The sequence below is a fragment of the Poeciliopsis prolifica genome, unplaced genomic scaffold (genome assembly GCF_027474105.1).
Source record: "Poeciliopsis prolifica strain line A6 unplaced genomic scaffold, Auburn_PproV2 SCAFFOLD106, whole genome shotgun sequence".
In the NCBI taxonomy this organism is placed as follows: domain Eukaryota; kingdom Metazoa; phylum Chordata; class Actinopteri; order Cyprinodontiformes; family Poeciliidae; genus Poeciliopsis; species Poeciliopsis prolifica.
The window spans coordinates 87,501-107,500 of record NW_026562481.1 but is presented as its reverse complement, the minus strand read 5'-3'; the positions used below and the strand labels follow the sequence as shown (position 1 = coordinate 107,500).

General features: G+C 45.6%; 1 protein-coding gene and 1 pseudogene across 1 annotated transcript in view; both read right to left on the bottom strand.

Moving 5' to 3' along the window:
• Positions 1-2,254, bottom strand: part of LOC129354224 (echinoderm microtubule-associated protein-like 6) — a 37,991-nt pseudogene extending 35,737 nt beyond the window's left edge.
• Positions 2,255-7,039: 4,785 nt separating this feature from the next.
• The window catches only part of LOC129354225 (echinoderm microtubule-associated protein-like 6), a 17,481-nt gene continuing 4,520 nt past the window's right edge, over positions 7,040-20,000 (bottom strand). The window contains exons 2-14 of the mRNA XM_055023743.1: positions 18,470-18,629; positions 16,784-16,882; positions 16,628-16,696; positions 15,840-16,025; positions 15,582-15,717; positions 15,348-15,421; positions 14,777-14,904; positions 14,216-14,269; positions 12,118-12,265; positions 9,699-9,889; positions 8,916-9,089; positions 8,065-8,107; positions 7,040-7,243 (exon numbers count right to left, since the gene is read on the bottom strand). Of these exons, the coding sequence (XP_054879718.1) occupies positions 7,040-7,243; positions 8,065-8,107; positions 8,916-9,089; positions 9,699-9,889; positions 12,118-12,265; positions 14,216-14,269; positions 14,777-14,904; positions 15,348-15,421; positions 15,582-15,717; positions 15,840-16,025; positions 16,628-16,696; positions 16,784-16,882; positions 18,470-18,629 (1,666 nt within the window). The remainder of the gene's footprint in view (positions 7,244-8,064; positions 8,108-8,915; positions 9,090-9,698; positions 9,890-12,117; positions 12,266-14,215; positions 14,270-14,776; positions 14,905-15,347; positions 15,422-15,581; positions 15,718-15,839; positions 16,026-16,627; positions 16,697-16,783; positions 16,883-18,469; positions 18,630-20,000) is intronic.

Genomic DNA, 20,000 nt, shown 5'->3' with positions numbered 1-20,000 from the left:
CACACTGACACACACACACACACACTGACACACACACACACACACACACACACTGACACACACTGACACACACACACACACACAGACACACACACACACACACTGACACACACACACACACACACACTGACACACACACACTGAAACACACACACACACTGACACACACACACTGAAACACACACACACACTGACACACACACACACACACACACTGACACACACACACACAGACACACACACACACACTGACACACTGACACACACACACACACACACAGACACACACACACACACACTGAAACACACACACACTGACACACACACACACACACACTGACACACACTGACACACACACACACACTGACACACACACTGACACACACACACACACACTGACACACACACACACACACACACACACTGAAACACACACACACACACTGAAACACACACAAACTGACACACACACACACACACACTGACACACACACACACTGACACACACACACACACACTGACACACACACACACACACACACACACTGACACACACACACACACTGACACACACTGACACACACACACACACTGACACACACACACACACACACACACTGACACACACACACACACTGAAACACACACACACACACACTGACACACACACACACACTGACACACACACTGACACACGCACACACACACACACACTGACACACACACACACTGACACACGCACACACACACACACTGACACACACACACACTGACACACACACACTGACACACGCACACACACACACACTGACACACACCCCAGGCTGCAGTAGAGAAAACAGTCTGAGCCGCTGCTGTGATGACTCACAGCCTGAACACCAGGTGTGTGTGTGTGTGTGTGTTTCAGTGTGTGTGTGTGAGTGTGTGTGTGTGTTTTCATGAATCAGCCTCCTCTAGAAAATCTCTCTGCTGTTTTTCTGCTCAACATTTTTCTGAACTTCAGAATCAAAATCCATCAAATTTTCTCTGAATCTGAAAAAAATTCAGGAATAAAATAAATTTAATTCAAGTTTTCTAAATAATTAGCAAAACCAGTTTGTGGAAGGAAACATTGAACATTCCTGTCACACACACACACACACACACACACACACACACACACACACACACACACACACACACACACACACACACACACACACACACTGAATTTTTACCAATATAAATAAGAACATGTAAATCTCAGGAAGCAGATTCTCCTCATAAAGTCGTTTCTTATTCATCATTTTATTTTTAAACTGTTTTCATTTTTCATTCTGAGGAAATAATTTTTTCTGCTGAAATCTTTTCGCATGAAGCTCTGATGAGTTTTATTCACGAATAAAGTTCATATTTATAATGAGATGAAACACACACACCATAAACGATAATGTTGTTGTTTTGACACATTTTAAACATTTTCTGAAAGATCAATAAACTTTAAATTCTAACAAACATTTAACATTTTAAATGTCCAAAATCAACAACAGATAAAATGAATTATGAAGATGTGGAAACTAAGAATTTCATCATCAAAGAGAAAAATAATCAATCATAAAGTGTAAATTATTGACTTCAATTGATCAGATTAACTGATTTATTGCTTTCACTGTAAAAACACAAAATCTTAGTAACTTAACTCTAGTTTCTATTTGCATCAATAAGTTAAATTAAGCAAAATGTTGTCAGTGAAACTTTTTAATCCAAATTATTGATAAAACAAACTATTTTATCGGAAAGTTATTTGTAATTTAATTTTGTCTTAAATCTGATCAGAACCAGAAACTGATTCATCTGCGGGATCAATAATCAATATTCACTTTGTAAGAGGCCTCCTGGATGAAACCCAGTCTCGTGACGGTTCCGGTCCAGGTGAGTCCCTACCTGATGATGTCATCGCTGTGGCCCAGGTAGAACCGCTGGCTGTGCTCGCGGCTGTTGTAGACCACGCCCACTCCGGCCACGAAGTAGACCAGCTCCTTCCCGGCCGTGTAGAACAGGTTGTTCCGGCACTGGTGGCCCCGGTACCCGTAGACCCAGTCCAGTCTGAGGCGGCAGCCCGGGGCGCTGCGCTCCGACATGCCTGGTTCTGGTTCTGGTTCCGGTTCTGGATCCGGGCCGGATGAAGAGCTGTATCACTGAGGATGGTTCTGGTTCCGGTTCTGGATCCGGGCCGGATGAAGAGCTGTATCACTGAGGATGGTACTGGTTCCGGTTCTGGGTTCTAGTGAGAAAGTTTCCTCTGATTCTCCATCATGTTTTGTTAAATCAGATTAAAGTTCAGAGCAGGAAGCGGATCGTGTCGGAACCAGAACCGAGGTCCAGTCTGGCTCCAGTCCTGGTAAACGGGTCAGGTTCGGACGGAAACAGTCAAAGTTCTGATGTGAAGCCAGAGGAAGTTCTGGAGGATCATCTTCATCCTCCTCCTCTTCATCAAATCAACTTTTCCCCGAATCTGAGGAATTTTCCTGTTTCCTGATCCTGGAATATAATCCCACTGCGGGATAATCCTCATCCTCTCCCCCAGCGGCGCTCCGCCTCCCGGATCACATCCTCCCCGCCGGGGAACCGGAGGACCGAATCACCCGCGGAGCAGCGGAGGCGGCGGCTGGCCGCCAGGGAACCGCCGGAGCTCCGGCAGCGGCAAAGACAGCGTTCAATCCCCGCAGATGGAGCGCGCTGAGCGGGCTGAGGAGCAGCGCAGCCCCCGGGGATGCGCGCTGGTTCCCGGCCAGAGGAGCGCATCGCCCCGCTGCTGCCGCGCCCTTAGAGCCGCAGCCGGACCGCAGCTCGGATCCGGACCGGAGGGTTCTGGTCCGGTGGAGACCCTCCCTGAGCAAACTGATGGAGGCTGATGGGCTCACGGTGACGGGCACGCGCCTTCAGAGGCACGCCCGCGCGCACATCCGGTTATTAAAAATAAACAATAAAATAAAATAAAATGAAAAATCCCGAAGCTTCACCAGAAAAAACAACAAATAAATAAACATCTAATTAATCCAAGAATTTATAAATTAGTTTTAAAAAATTATTTGGAGGGTTTTTTTTAAATAATAATTAAATGTATTTATTGAACCATTTTCTGGAATCACATGCAGCTATTTTTAAAATAAACTTCTAAAAGAAAAAAAACAAAAAAACATACATTTTCTAACAGTAAATTATTTCGGTGTCAGTTATTTATTACCGTATTTTCAGGACTATAGAGCGCACATCATACAAGCCGCATCTGCAAAGTTAAAAAAAAAACTGGATACGTACATATATCTATATCTATGGATATCTATATCTCTATATCTCTCTATATCTATATCTCTATATCTCTCTATATCTATATCTCCATATATCTATATCTCTATATCTATGAGCCGCTGCGTACTGAATGAATCTCGCCTTCAGGCCGTGCAGATTAAAACCTGAATCTTATGAATTTCTGTTTTCCATGATAAATTTGGATAAAGTTGTTGCTCGTTCTGAATGAAAATCGGCGCTTTCTTCTTTGATTTCGAGTTTTGACTCTCAATGATTCTTTTCCTGCTAGAGCTCCCCTGGCGGTTGAAGAAAAATGAGCTTCGTGGTTCAAACCGTGGGAGAAAAGTTGCGGCTTATAGTCCGGGAAATAAGGTACTTCTGAAAATGGTAATACATTTAAATGTTTTACTTAACCAAACTACGTTTAAATACAATAGATTAAATAAATTAGTCTGATTTTAATTTTATTTATTAAGATCTAAAAAGTTTCCAACTCAATAATTTATCTGATTAATTAGTTTCATTTCAAACATCCTAAACTGAAGGTGGAAGAGAAAAATAAAAACCAGGAGAGGCTGAAGAAACATCCACTGTACTGAAGAGAGACGGATTTTTCTGATACAACGTTCAGAACCAGAACATTTAACCTGCAGTCAGACATGGTGGTGGCAGAGTGGTGATGTGGGCCACTGGGCTGCTTCAGGTTCTGATGAATCGCATTTGAGTTCTGGTTTGTAACAGAACATCCTGAAGGGAAACATTCAGTCATGATCAACCAGGAAGTCCAAACATTAACGCTTTGAATTGGTCTAGTCAAAGTCCGGAGCTTTTCTGTTCTTTAATAAAATTCTTTCAACATTTGGTCTTTTCCAGGTTCTACTTGTCACATGAACAGTTCATTAGATGTGAAAAAGAACAAAAGAATCATTATCAACCTGACCAGAACCGGAACCGACCCCTGGCTGAAGGTTCGGATTCAATTGATGCTTTACGTTAACTGACGAGCTTTTACTTTGAAGGGTCAGATTGTGGCTGCAATCTGACCCTGCGAGCGCGCAGACTGAACAGCAGGACGCAATGCATCATGGGAGTAGGAGTTTCTTGTGCCGGTGGCCGCAGGAGGCGCTGTCCGCCGCGCCGAGCAGAGGAAGAGGCGAAGCATGAAAAATATTCAATCAATTAAAATCATTTCATCCTGTTTTCATTATCAGTCTGATGACAAATCATCTGTTTTTAATATTTGATGGTTTGAAATATAAAAAATCTTTTGATTTTATGACTTTTATTTGATCAAAAACAAATTAAACTTTTAATGTTTGATCTGAATTACTAAAAACCATCTGCTGATGTTTCAGATAAATAAATTATTTCTTCCTGCTTTGATGTAATAATAAATTCTCTCAAGTTGTCGTTTGTGTTTTCTATTTAATGTAAACATTTGGGTTGAAAAATAGAAAAAAACAACTTTAATGAGAATTTCTATCAGGTTCAGCTTTGGACTTTGACTAGGCCGTTCCAGCAGTCAGCTGTCTGGTTGTTCAGGAGGTTCTGAGGTCAGGAGGTTCTGAGGTCTGGAGGTTCTGAGGTCAGGAGGTTCTGAGGTCAGGAGGTTCTGAGGTCAAGGTCGTTTGACCCGACGGTTTGCAACAGGAACCAAACGGAGTCGATTTGTTTTAAAAGCTTTTAATGGCTTTTTGCACAGATGTAACAGACGGGGAGAAATCTACGGTGCAGATCCAACTAGCAGTGACCCGCATCACACACCCACCTATGACCTATGACCCCGCCCACCAACCCCGACGTGGCATTGTGCAGAATGAAGAAATATCTGGCTACTATGGTTACAGAGGAAAGCACACTATTTATCAAACTGTCAGATTTTAGCACAAAATAATAAAAATGAAGCAGCTTCCCCCCCCCAATAATGATTGACCTTTGACCTGTTCGGCCTCATTCCTGCTGCATTACACCAACTCTATTCAGGCTCTATGGAACTCCATTAATGACGAAATCACTGAAACAAAAGTCAAACATTTGGGCCCAAACATTCAAATCTAACATTTATTCTTCTTGATGATCAGTTTTTAGAGGAAAAGCTGCCAATCAGCTGTTCAGGCCTGAAGCCGCCGCCGCCCGAAGCAGCCGCCGCCGCCCGAAGCAGCCGCCGCCGCCCGAAGCAGCCGCCGTCCAAAAGCAGCCGTTGCCTGAAGCAGCCGCCGCCTGAAGCAGCCGCTGCCTGAAGCGCCCCCTGCAGGTCGGAGAACTGCTTCCTTGTGAGATTCTTCCGATCAGAGTCTTTTTCATAGAAAAAATATTCTCCCACCATCAGCCAGAATCCAAAATGTAGTTTTCTAACAAACATGAACATTCTTCATTTGGAAACATGTTTTAAGAATCATTAGTGTTATGGTGGTTACCATGAAAATCTGAGAAAATAATCTGGATTGTTATTAAATTAACGGTTTCTTGTATAATGTGGACTTTAAATCACATCCCAAACAAAAACGTTTTAATTTGCATCTTTTTCCACATCTGATCAAGTTCACATTAAATGAGTTGGAGTGACTTTTGTCATGAATGGAGCTCCGTAGAAGCGCCACAGGTTTCACTTTAACGACGGAGAGCTGAAGCCAAATTCACTTCCAGACATAAAGATCCACTGAACAGCTTAAAGTTACTTTATAGAACATCTTCAAACTCCAGACTAATAACCTTATTAACTCTGAGACACAAAACCAAACAAAGGTCAGAGGTTAATGTTTCAGAAACAAAGTAGAAAAGAAACCCGACTGATTGTTGGAAAACTGATTAAACATTCGGTTTCCTCCTTCATACAGAATCACTGAAGCTTATCACGGTTGGTCATATTATTAGTACTAATAAGTGAAGAAATTAAACACAAGTTTATTTAAACAGTTTGTTATACACAAGTTATACATACAGATGAAGCAGGGCAAGGTGGCGCTCACGCTGCTGCAGGAATTAGACGGCCCCGAGCAGCTGCTCAGCCCGCAGTTAGCCCAGTTAGCCTGGTTTAGCCCAGTTAGCCCAGGTTAACCCAAGTTAGCCTGGTTTAGACTCAGTTAACCCAGTTAGCCCGGTTTAGCCCAGTTAGCCTGTTTTAGCCCAGTTAGCCCGGTTAGCCCAGGCTGAGCAGCAGCAGGCGGATCCGGAGCGGACCCCGCCCTGCTCCAGGTTCCCCTCCACACAGGGAAACACGGCATCTTGCAAAGACAAGGCGTCGCAGAAACGGCTGAGGATGGAGCCAGACCGGCGCGAGCGACAGCGTCCAGGAGAACCGGGAGCGGAAACACGAGAAGCTGGACGACGAGAGACAGCAGGAAGGAAAACGGAGCGGGATTCCTCCAGGCGGTGACCGCGTCCGTAGGACAGCAGCAGCCGGACACGCCAGCGGTGGTTCTGTCCCTCCTAGCGAAGGTTCCCGCCGAGCGGGAACTCTGAGCCACCGGACGGTTGAGAGGCACAGAGTGGAGAGTTTTGGCTCGGAGCTGCATGCTGGAGTCACGCTTTGAGAGGAAGATGAGGAGGAGGAGGAGGAGGAAGGCTGTTTGGGATCAGGACATGTTAGGAATCATCATCAGGATGGATTAGAGAGACAGATCTACATTCTGAGCTTCGCAGCTGCTCGGAGCAAACCGACTGGCGGCTGGATGAACGACGGACAACGAGGAGGAGGAGCGACCCCAAACAGCCGGGGGACGGGAGGACAGGAGAGGACAGGAGCGTCTACTTCTTCTTGCTGAACAGACTGAAGCGTTTCTCCTTGTCTTTCTCCCGTTTGCCCGGGCTGGACTCGGCGGTGGAGGCCGCCACGGTGGCCGGCAGCGTCTGGGCGCGGGCGGCGGGGGCCGGCGTGCTGTGGCTGCTGGGCGTCACCTCCGGCCTGGAGCCCGCCGCCGCGATGGCCGAGATCCAGGCGGTCATCTCCTCCTGGGGACAGAAGGGAAGTACCTCAACACAGGAACTCTTTTCTCCACACAGACACTGATCGCTTCGTTCCAGATGTGAGGAGAAACTCAACCCGGCCTCATCTGGTCAGTCTGGACCCGGCAGGAACCGGGTTGATATGTGACTAGATATTAAAGTGTCTCGAGAGCCCAGTTAGCCCAGTGAGGCCAGTTAGCCCAGTGAGGCCAGTTAGCCCAGTGAGGCCAGTTAGCCCAGTGAGGCCAGTGAGGCCAGTGAGGCCAGTTAGCCCAGTGAGGCCAGTTTAGCCCAGTGAGGCCAGTGAGGCCAGTTAGCCCAGTGAGGCCAGTGAGGCCAGTTCAAGAAACAGCAGAGACCAGTGGATTATCCAGTTCCTGGTGTTGGTCAGGACTCTGCTGCTGCAGCAGCATTTTGCTGCTGCAGCAGCAGAGTCCAAACAAACATCATGACAACAACAAACTGCTGGACAGACGCCGCTGTGGGTTTCATGTCTCCTGTGGGTTTCATGTCTCCTTCAGACAGAAACTGTTTTCTGTTGGAGGTGCAGAAGCTGATCTAGCAGGAAAACAATGTTCATGTGCAACAGAATATTGGCCTAGTCCAAGTCTCAGTTTTTATGACTGATCAGTGGGAGGAGCTGAGGATGGAGCCCAGAGGAAATCACCAAAACTAAAAGTATTCCCAGTTTTTCCAGAACCAGGCGGTCCGACCCAGCGGTTCCGTCCGTCAGAGGAAAAACATTTTCCTCCGGATGGAACAAGTTAAATATGAGCGTCTGTGATGTGGAGGAAGTGAAACCTGAGGAGTTTCAGTTTGTTACTCACGTCGTCTTTGGCTTGGAAGAGATACTCGTTCCCGTCGGTGAGCCTGCGGAGCGTCAGACATGATGGTCAGGCAAAAACAGAATCTGATTCATCTCAAATTTAAATTTCATCTCCAATCCAGCGAACATGCAGAGCACATTGTTTCACAGCTGTTTGCAATCCTCTGATCATCCCTGGATTTTTCATGCTGATGCATAAATGTGAGTTTATTGAAAATAAACTGCAACTTCAGCAACATGGGCTTTCAGTGATGCCTCCTCCCACCAACAGGTGGCAGTGTTTCCTCTGCTGCTTCAGCCCGACTTCATGTGTTTATATGAAGTTCTTGAAGAATAAAATGTTTCTGTCACATCTGGTTTTCTTTTCTCCTCTACATGAACCCTGAAAGAAAAAAATCACTAATTTCTTTGCAAATATTTCTAAAAATATCACAAGATCATAAAATCCTGGAGGAACCGATTGGACACATGCAGAGACTTTCATCTCGCTGCGGAGGGAAAACATTAAACCTGAGATTTAAGGGAATGTGATGAACTCTATTGTCTCGGCTCCATCAGGCGTTTGGTCGGTTCAGTAACTTGTGCAGCTGAATTGATTCTGATCTCTGATGTTTGGCTCATTATGGATCAAACTTCCATTAATAGATTAGAAACCTGGAGGTTCTGCTGCCTGTTTTATTGGTTTCATTCTGATTTTTTCTCAGCTTGTCTTCATCTTTAATAACTGCTGCATGAATCAGAGGCTGTTTAACAGGCCATGAAACCAAACCTTGTTGTTTCCACTGTTCTGTTTGAACCACAGATACAAACAAGTTTCATGATGATCATCATTAATGTCCGTCTGAAACTCACTTGAGTTTGAAGACGTTTTTCTTCTTCTTGTAGTCGAGCGCCACCTCGCACAGCGCCTCCTTCAGGCTGACGGGGATCTCGCTGTGGTAGGGGACGCCCTGCGCCGCGCTCTTCTGGTCCTTATAGAAACCCATCTCCTGCTGGTTGATCACACAGAACACGTTGTGCCAGGACCTGAGGAGACAGACCCAGAACCGGGCTCAGAATCGGGCTCAGAACCAGAACTGGATTCAGACCCAGAACCAGGCTCAGAACCAGAATCGGGCTCAGAACCAGAACCGGGCTCAGAACCAGTACCGCGCTCAGAACCAGAACCGGGCTCAGACCCAGAACCAGGCTCAGAACCAGAACCAGTTTCACTCCCGGGTCATCATCCCGCCTTGGCTCTCAGGAAAATGTTTGTCCTGGAACATTGAGTTGTTTTTCAGGTCAAATGTTGATATTTATCTGCTAAACTCTCAACATGTTAAAGCTGCTTTAACATGTTGAGAGTTTAGTAAACACGTTTTGAGTCCTGGATGCTTTTATAGATTTTAATCAGTTTTGTCCTCAGTTAGGAATCTGTCCAGAGTATTAAAATAATCTGTAAGTTTCCATGTGTCTGTTTCCTCAGAGGACCAGCTGAGCTCAGCAGTCAGTCGTCCTGCAGCTTCACGTGTTTTTTTTGGGATAAATAACGTTTAAAGTTGACAACATTTGAAAACATGACTTGGTAGTTAGTTATTGGAGGACATTATTAACTAAACCTAAACCAAGGACAAAACCATTAAAAACAATTCACACCTGTTGGAGGCCTTCTTGTTGTGGCCCTCCCACTCGTGTTTGCGGTGCAGGAAGGCCTCCAGCAGGCAGGTGGCGCCGTCCTGCTGGCTCTTCGCCGGCAGCGTCGCCGCCTGGCTGGCCTTGGCCTTACGACCGGCGCCCGGTGACCCCGCGGGGCTGGGCTCCCCGTTCACCGCCTCGTCCACGTTCTCCTGCAACCAGAGGGGGCGGTCAGCGCGGCGGAAAGGTCACAGAGGTCAAAGGGGTCACAGAGGTCACAGCAGCTGCAGATCAGTCAGTAGAGCTTCAACATGCAGAGCAGAAAACAATCACAGGCTGGGAAGACGCTACAGATGCTAATGCTAACAGAGACGCTATGCTAGCAGCTCCACGAGGCCAGAATCCATCAGGAAGATCCGAAATACGGACAATAAACCTGAACGAGGATCAGAAACGTCACAAACACATAAAACTTTAGGTTAAAGTTCAAACGGATTAATGAAACCAATTCTGATCATTATTCTGGAAAATGTCACATTTTAAATGAATAATCCTGATCAATTAGCAGATGGACGGCAGGTCAAAATACTAAACTGTTTATCCAGGATGTTTAAATGGGTTTTATTAATTTCCACCACCAGGAGGCGCTAAAGTCAACCAGACATAAAACAAAAATGGCTAAACAATAAAACTTTATTCCTCTGCTGTTCAGGCCAACAGCTGAAACCAAAAACTGATCAAAATAAATCTGAATATTGGAAAAAGTTTCACTGCTGTTCTGTAAAACCACCGACTCCCCAAAACGCCTCCTGATTGGCCGATGCCAACTTTCATCACTTCCTACAATCATAACCAACAGCAGACCGACTTCCTGATGCCCTCTGACCCGGAACCGGATCAGTCCCGTCGTTCCCAGCCTCAATCTGGACTTCATCATCCTCATCATCATCCTCATCATCACCTGATCACAGCCAGCGGTTCATTGTGCTGCTGGTCACATGCACTGATCTCTGGTTCATGCTGCATCACTGCAACGCATCCCACAGCATGACGGCGCCACCACCAGGTCACTCAGCGTTAGAGAAGCGGCGGCGCGGCAGAGGAAGGTCACACCAAACATCTCAAACAATCAACCAGTAAATTGCTTGGAAGTGAAACTGGGAGCTGTGGTGAGAACTGATTGGTTTGTTTCCACTCCACTGCAAACGAAGGTCATTACCCGGTCACAGACGGAGGTTAGGGTCCAGTCAAAGGCCGCAGGATCCTGGCAGCTTTGGGAGGCGGTCTGGAGCGGTCCTGGGGGGTTTTACTGGGAGAACTGGTTTCCTGACCCTGAGCTCCATCAACCAACAGGAACCAGGTCCAGAAACGTTTTACTGAACTGCATCAGACTGAGGAAGTCTGACTACACTGGAAACTTTTCAAAATAAAATGTCTGGGTTTTAAAGTTCTGAGTTTGATAAAAACATGAATTCTGTAGTTTTTACCGTTTCAAGCAGCTTTACAGAGAATATCAGGTGAATTCAGTTTTGACACCTGATAAGATCTAGAAACTGATTCCTGACGTTTTATTTCTGCCATTAATCTGTGGAACCAAAAATCAGTCAAACAAAATAACTTAATAAATTTATTGAATTTTTATCTTTACGGCTGGAAAACAGGAATTAATCTGGATCAACATTAAATTCAAAGATATTTGAACATTAAATCTGAAGAGCATCTGTTGGTTCTTCTCTTTCATTTCAAACTGAAACTGTTTAGAAAAGAACCAGGACCAGAACCGGGACCAGAACCAGGACCGGAACCGGGACCAAACCAGGACCAGAACCAGGACCGGCCCCGACCCCGGGACCGACCACTGGGCTCTGAACCTGCAGCTGAAACGCTAAGCATCGTTGACCTCTGACCTCCAGGAGGAGGAAGCGTCCACTGATGGAGCAACAATCAACCAGAGACAGAAACATGGATGAGACACGAGGAGAGACAAACCAGGACGGGTCAGAGAGGACACTGGTTCTGACTGGGTTTATTGGGAATGTTAGTCTGGAGACGGACGGACAGAGAGACACAGGAAGGGACAAAAAGACATGATGCAAATTAAAACAACTGAAAATACAGAGATGAGCAGCCGTCCACTCACACCGAGGGACAGAGTGGGACAATGAGGGACAATGAGGGTCAATGAGGGACAGAGTGGGACAATGAGGGACAATGAGGGACAGAGTGGGTCAATGAGGGTCAATGAGGGACAGAGTGGGTCAATGAGGGTCAATGAGGGACAGAGTGGGACAATGAAGGACTGAGTGGGACAATGAGGGACAGAGTGGGACAATGAGGGACAGAGTGGGTCAATGAGGGACTGAGTGGGACAATGAGGGACTGAGTGGGACAATGAGGGACAGAGTGGGACAATGAGGGTCAATGAGGGACAGAGTGGGACAATGAGGGTCTTTGAGGGACTGAGTGGGACAATGAGGGACAGAGTGGGACAATGAGGGTCTTTGAGGGACAGAGTGGGACAATGAGGGTCTTTGAGGACAGAGTGGGACAATGAGGGTCTTTGAGGGACAGAGTGGGACAATGAGGGTCTTTGAGGGACAGAGTGGGACAATGAGGGTCTTTGAGGGACAGAGTGGGACAATGAGGGACAGAGGACAGGACTCAGTGACTCGGGTGTGAAATGATGATCTATTGATGAACATGTGAAGAAATGAGTAAAAGTTTAAAGTTTTCATCTTTTTTAGTCATAAATGATGTAAATCTGATTGGTTTAGATTTTTTCAGTCCATAAATAAATAAATGTGAGAGAAACGGAAACAGCAGCAGAGACAAATTATCTGCTCATTTCCATCAGTTTTCACTCAAAGCGTTAAAACCTCATTAGAGGATCCGGTTCTGCTCAACATCCCATCATATTATTACATAACAAGCAACGTTGATTATTGACTTCACTGTCAACAAACAGAGAACAGCTGGACGTCCCTTAAAGGGACAGTCCCCAAATTTATCTCTGTGGATGAAAACGGTGAGAACTGATGAGATCACAGTGAAATCCAGCGAGATCCTTCATCAGGAAATCGTTTCATTCGTGGTTTCAGGATCAGAAAACGTGACGACGGAAAAGTTTCCTGAACTTCATCATGGAACAATCGGTCTGAAAGACGAGTTTGGTTTCAGTTCAGAGGAAGCGCGTGTTAGTTAGAGAGGATGATGAAGATGAAGAGACGTGGCGATGCAGACGCTGATTAACACGCCATGAACCGCTTTCAAAAATAAAAGCACAAAAGTAATAAATCATCATTTTAAGATCTAATCTTTTCAAAAGTTATTGATTATATTTTATATTTAATTCTAAACATATTTGTCTATTTTGATGATTTATCAGGTAAATAATTGAACTAAATCCTTTTAATATATTTATTTAAGACAACAAGATTTCCTGATAATTAGTTGATTTTCTACATTTAGTTTTGCAGGATTTCTGGATCAATAATGTCAGGATGAATGTGAGCTGAGCCCTGCGAGGCGTTCAGGTGTTCATGTTCTGCGAGGCGTTCAGGTGTTCATGTTCCACAGCGTGAGTTTGTAAATGATGACGTAAACGAGCAGAGCCATTAGCAGCTGAGGGACAGGATGGCGGGCGGGTCGAGCTGAGGGAGACAGGAGGAAGAGGAGGACAGGGATGAAGAGGGCTGTGTGTGTGTGTGTGTGGTGTGTGTGTGTGTGTGTGTGTGGTCCCAAACCAGACGCTCACAGTCGCACTCACACCGCACTGTTCACATGGTAGCACCTTTAACATTTGTCAGAGTAAAGCAGGAATGTTGAGTCTAAAGGACAAAAACTGCAGCAATTTGTTTCCAGGAAGTATACAGGACCCAAAACATTTGAATACTTAGAGACAGCCAGCAAAAGGAGAAACTCAGCGCTAAAAACACGAGCTAATGCTAAAAACACGAGCTAATGCTAAAAACACGAGCTAATGCTAAAAACATGAGCTAATGCTAAAAACACGAGCTAATGCTAAAAACAAGAGCTAAGGCTAAAAACAAGAGCTAATGCTAAAAACATGAGCTAATGCTAAAATCATGAGCTAATGCTAAAAACATGAGCTAATGCTAAAACATGAGCTAACGTTAAAGCTGAAGTTACAGAGTCTGGGAATGGAAATGTAGATTGAAGGAATGATTGCTCTGCAGTAAAATTCATTCATAACTTCCTAAATAAAGTGAATAAAGTGAATATTGTCATCTGGATGTTTTGTATGAAAGTTTTCTCTGATCTGTGGCAGGAAGTAGCCAGGTGATGCACTTCCTGTTGGGCTGACAGCAGATGATCCATTAGAAATGAAATCCAGGCGACACAGAGGAATGCTGAGTGTTTCTGCAGACTGCGGTGTGTGTGTGTGTGTGTGTGTGTGTGTGTGAGTGTGATCATGTCTGAGGCCGACTCCGCGCTGCAGCGGCTGCAGCAGCTGCGATGGCCCTGCGGCTCTGCAGGGAGCTGCTGTAAGTCTGGTAGGCAGGAGAGCGGTAACTAACCCGGGGCGACTCCTGGTCGGACGGCAGCCCGTTCTGGGACACCGGTCGCCCTCCCTGCAGAAACACCACACACACACACACACACACACACACACACACACACACACACATGCACACATGCGCACACACACACACACACACACGTTTGGTCCCCACAGATAAACAGGTCCCCACATGTATGTGTAAAGTCAGGCCAAAGTTCCCACTAAGGGAGAAAAACAAGAACACACTCAGGGGGTTCTCCCCCGTTTCAGGCTAAACATAAACTGATCTGTCTTCAGATCGAAGTTGTTCCTCCAGATCAAAGTTTACTGATAGAGCAGAGTAAATGAAATGAAATAAATTCTGTCATGCTGTAGTTTCCCTCTCCACTGTTTCTCATTTCTTATCTTTTGTTTTTATATTTTCTCCTTCACATGACCCTTCATCTGCTGGTCAACCTGAATTTCCCCTCTGAGGGACACTAGATCATATTTCTATTATAACTATTCTGACTCTGCCCCAGTGCAGTACTGGTGTTACTGGGCGGCTCCCAGTGTGACACGGTTTCCCAGCTCCCACCTGATGGATCGGTCGTCGCTGCCGGTTACAGCCAGAGGTTTTTTGGGATGAACGTCCAGAGCCCAGAGTTCGCCCTCGCTGTGACCCTGCATGATGAGCAGCGGCTTGTCGCGCTCCCGCACCATCACCTGCTCACCAGATGAACACATGAACATAAACTCTGATGATGGAACTGTGGAAATGAAACTTTAAGCTTTAATGTTTTTTGCTGATAAATCTGTTCAGAGAAAACTAAAGATAAACTCTAAACCAGGACCTGCTGCAAACTAATTTCTGCCAAACCGTCAAATTGTTTGTGTATCAGTTTTATAATCATAGATCTGTTTGAAACACAAAATATGAAATTATTTACTGATAATGTAAGTCTTGTTTTAGTGAGGGATGAAGGAGCATTTGGTGCAGAACGAACATGAAAATATTCCATGAACAGAAAAATTATTTGCAGGATCTGAATGTTTATTACGGCTGATAGTCGGTGATGAATCTACATTAACCTTCATAAACCTTTAATTTGTGGCTGCAATTAGAGACTCTGAGCTGCAGAATGAAACACGTTTCTGTTCCTCCTCACCTCAAAGATCTCGCTGTCCTGAGTTCCAGCCAGAATCCGGTCGGCTCGCCAGCAGACGCTCCGGATGGACAGACCTGGACCAGAGGAAACACGGTCAGACCTGAGTCCGTAGACAGGAAGGAGTTAATATGAAAACTAAACGATGCAGAGGAATACAGAACGGTAGAGGTAGCATGATGTGGGACTGTTAATCCAACTAACATGTAACTGCAGTTTGTTTTCATCTGCAGTTACCCTTGTATCCCTGCTCCGCCTCCCTCAGGTCGATCTTGGTGACGGGTTTGAAGTCGGCGTCCCAGAGCCGGATGCAGCCGTCTCTGCCTCCGGTGGCGAATCCTTCCTCACAGGAAAACAGGCTGAAGATCCCGGCCTGCGGAGGAACCGAGACCTTCAGGAAACACAATCTGAAGGAAATCTACATCTTTAATCATGAATCCTGCATAATGTTTCTGACATGTCGATCATTAAAGTCCATGGCGACGGGAAGCTCACCCCGTGGGCCGATTGGACCGTCTTCAGCAGCGTCAGGCCTTTCCACACGTAAACGTCTCCGTTGAGCGCGCCGGAGTACGTGACGTCGTCTTTAGCCGACGCCACACACAGGATGGTCTGCAGGTCGCCCGTTTTCCCGAAGATCCCTCGCTTTGGCGTCAGCGCGTTCCCACAGAGCGACCAGAACTACCGGGACAAACAGAACCGGTGGTTCTATGAGCCGGACCACTCAGGGAACTTCACTGGATCTTAAAGGTTTTATTATTAAATCATTTCAAATTACAGATTGCAATATTTCAGCAATAATATCAGTATCGGTTTGATGAATAAAACTGAACTGATATTAATAACTGATATTTATTCCCATTTTGTTGCTGTTTGTTTCTGGAGTTGGTCATGTGACAGTGATACTGATGCAGCAAAGGATTGTGGGAAGTTTATCTGAAGAATGATAAATTATATAACTGCTTCATGAAGTTCACATCTCCTGCTGTATTTAAACTGTTTAAATTTCTTCTTAAGGTTTTATCTTTGTGTTTCAAAATGTTTAATTTTTATGTAAATTGCAGTTTTTGGTCAGAAACTGCCTCAGTGCTGCCCTCTGTGGGTCAGACAGTGTCACTGCAGGTGAACTCGCTAACCCCCTTTCCCTCCCCCCACTTGGCCACGCCCCTAACCTGCTCTTGGCCCCGCCCAGTTTTGGTAATGTTTTTTGGGGGCGGGGCTAAATCGGTTCCAGTTCCAAAGATCAGAACCAGAAAGTGAAACAGAACCTGTCAGCGTCTCACCTTGATGTGTTTGACTCCGCAGCTCACCAGGCGGTTCTGCTGAAACGGATCCCAGCAAACATCAAAGATCTGCAGAGACAGAGAAGCTGTCAGAACCCATCAGAACCCTTCAGAACCCATCAGAACCCATCAGAACCCTTCAGAACCGGCTCCTACCCGGTCCGAGTGTCCGCTGGCTGAGGCCAGGATCTTCCCCTTCCTCCACTCCCAGATACAAACCGTGTTCTTGGGGTCCAACCCGACCGACACCAACCGCTGCAGAGAAACCGAGACCGGAGTCAGGTTCTGCTGGGTCGGAGCCAGACCTGCTGTTTGGGACCAGAAGCCCCGACTGGACTAACTCAGTGCTTCTCAAATAGTGGGGCGGGCCCCCTTTGGGGGGCGCGGTGCGATACCTGGGGGGGCGTGTGATCCTGGGGAACAGGCTTTTTTTTGGCCGAACTAGTATAAAGTGTAATTGCGCACAGTAGGCAGCAGTGGCGCTCTCATTGTTACTTCTGTCACGTTTGCGCCAGTGCAACATTTTACGACTTACAAGACAACAGGTTTGCCTTGGTTAGCAGTGTTAAGACAACAAAAAGCTCCGACTGCGTTCTGTCTATGGCCGTTATTCAACAACCCCCAACATGAAAAAGTTTTTCACAGGGATGAAAAGAAAAGTGGAGAGAGACAAAGATAATGAGACAACAGAAAGTCAACCGAAAGCTAAGAAGAGGAAATACGACGAAGCGTATTTAGCGCTTGGCTTCACTGTGACTACAGTTGGAGAAGAGGAAAGACCGGTGTGTTTGCTGTGTCTAAAAATGCTCGCAGCGGACAGCATGAAGCCAAATAAATTAGCGCGTCACTTAAATACGTTACATCCCAATCACGCCGATAAGCCGCTAGAGTTTTTTCAGCGAAAACGTGCTGAATATTGCCAACAGTCATCCCGCTTTGTGAAGGCTACTTCAGTAAACCATCGAGCGCTGCTAGCATCATATAAGGTGGCGTACCAAATTGCGCAGTGCAAAAAGCCCCACACCATAGCAGAGGAGCTGATACTGCCTGCAGCAGTAGACATGGATTTATTTATTTTTAATTTCAGGCATTGATGCACTTAAAATCTTTTCTGTTGCAGACTTAAAACACAATTTAATAAAGTTATTCTTTGTAAGTTTGACCATATGTCTTTCTTTTTTTCTTTAATGTTAATAAGGAAAAAATTTTATGCAGAGATGGATAGTCACGGTGGGGAGTGGGGGGCGCGAATAGTTTTCTTCTTGCTAGGGGGGGCGTAACGGAAAATAATTGAGAAGCACTGGACTAACTGAATGATGAGTCTCACCTAACCTGACCTTTGACCTTCAGCTAAAGAATAAAAATTATGCAGAGGAACTTAAAGATGCTCTGATGGTTATCAATAACTAATAAATAAAAATCTGAGATGTTGGTTTCACACCTTGAATGATTTTCATCTCCATAACAGGTCAAAGGTCATTGTATCCACTTCATGAGTTATTAACAGTTTCATTCTGGATCTGGTGATTCGCTAATGTTATACAACTGTGTGTGTGTGTCTGTGTGTGTGTGTGTGTGTGTGTGTGTGTGTGCATGTGTGTGTGTCTGTGTGCATGTGTGTGTGTCTGTGTCTGTGTGTGTGTGTGTGTGTGTCTGTGTGTGTGTGTGTGTGTGTGTGTGTGTGTGTGTGTGTGTGTGTCTGTGTGTCTGTGTGCGTGTGTGTGTGTGTGCATGTGTGTGTGTCTGTGTGTGTGTGTGTCTGTGTGTGTGTGTGTGTGTCTGTGTGTGTGTGTGTGTGTGTGTGTGTGTGTGTGTGTGTGTGTGTGTGTGTGTGTGTGAGACCTGTCCGTCGCTGCTGAAGCCCAGGCAGGCGATGCCGTGTGTGTGTCCGTCCCTCAGCAGGCTGACGGTTTGCGTGGTGAACGAATCCCACACACACACATAGGGATCCCTGCCAACCTGGCCTGTGGCCACCAGGAGGCGCTCTGGGTGCAGCGCCAGGCTGGAAACACAAGATGTTTCAATAAGATGCTGATTTTAGTAAATAAAGGTCAATCTGTCTTCACAAACGTGACAAACTTCACCTTTAAATGTTCTGATTAGTTTGATAAAATGGACTAAAACCCGACAGAGGAGGTATCATGATGTGGGATTGGATCATCAGAACCATCAGAACCAGGTGAAGGTTCCTGATCCATTTGATCAGAAGAGTTTCTGCTTCGGATAAAACCTGGAGATGATACGATTCAACCTTCATCACCAACCAGAAGGTCATCTGGTAACGAGCTGCTTAACGAGCAGCTGGGTTCAGATGAAGATACGCTCCTCTTCATCACATCAACAACCAATCAGATCGGCCCATTCCCCCCCCCCACACACACACACACACACACTCTTCTGCTCCTCTCCTCACGCTCCTGGCCAATCAGGGAGCTGCCATGTTGTCATGACAACCACCTCAACCAAAGGTCAAACACGAGGAGCATCTCAGGACGACACCTGCAGCCTCCATGTTGCTTTAATGCAGGAACCAATCAGACGCCTCGGAGCGATTATCAGCTTTTATTCTGAAAATAAAAGCCCAAAGTAATGCAGCTATAAACATTACTGAGTGAAACCAGATCCAGAACCAGATTCTGATCCGGTTCAGATAGAGAAGAACCAGACAGGAACCAGGACTGGAACCGGACCAGAACCAGAATCTGGAATTAATCAGGAGTTAAATAAACATCAGTCTGAAGTAACTAATGAAACACGGATCAGAACCACAGAACCGAATCCTTAACAACCCAATGAATTCAGTCTTACAGTGAAGGATTCTGGCTTCACTAAAACATGCAAAGGATTTTCTCTTCCTAAAAGTTTGTTTCCCTGGAAACAGCAAGAAGCTGCAGTTTGATGGCAGAAATAAAAAAATCCTGGAGATGAATCAGAAACGAACGACTGAAACCGAATAATTATTACAATTAATCAGAAAAACTGACTAATGTACAGAAAATAAAAGAATGAAAATAGATTTATTTAACCTGCACAGCAAGTTTCACTATGAGACTCCAGACTGTGACCTCTGACCTCTTGTGTGAGCATCAGAAGTCAGCAGATATGTGAGCAGGTTGATTTACTCTGAATGAGAACGGAGAAACTCTACACACACACACTGAAACACACACACACACACACACACACTGAAACATACACACACACACACTGAAACACACACACACACACACACTGAAACACAAACACACACACACACTGAAACACACACACACACACACACTGAAACACACACACACACACACACACTGAAACACACACACACTGAAACACACACACTGAAACACATACACACACACACACACTGAAACACACA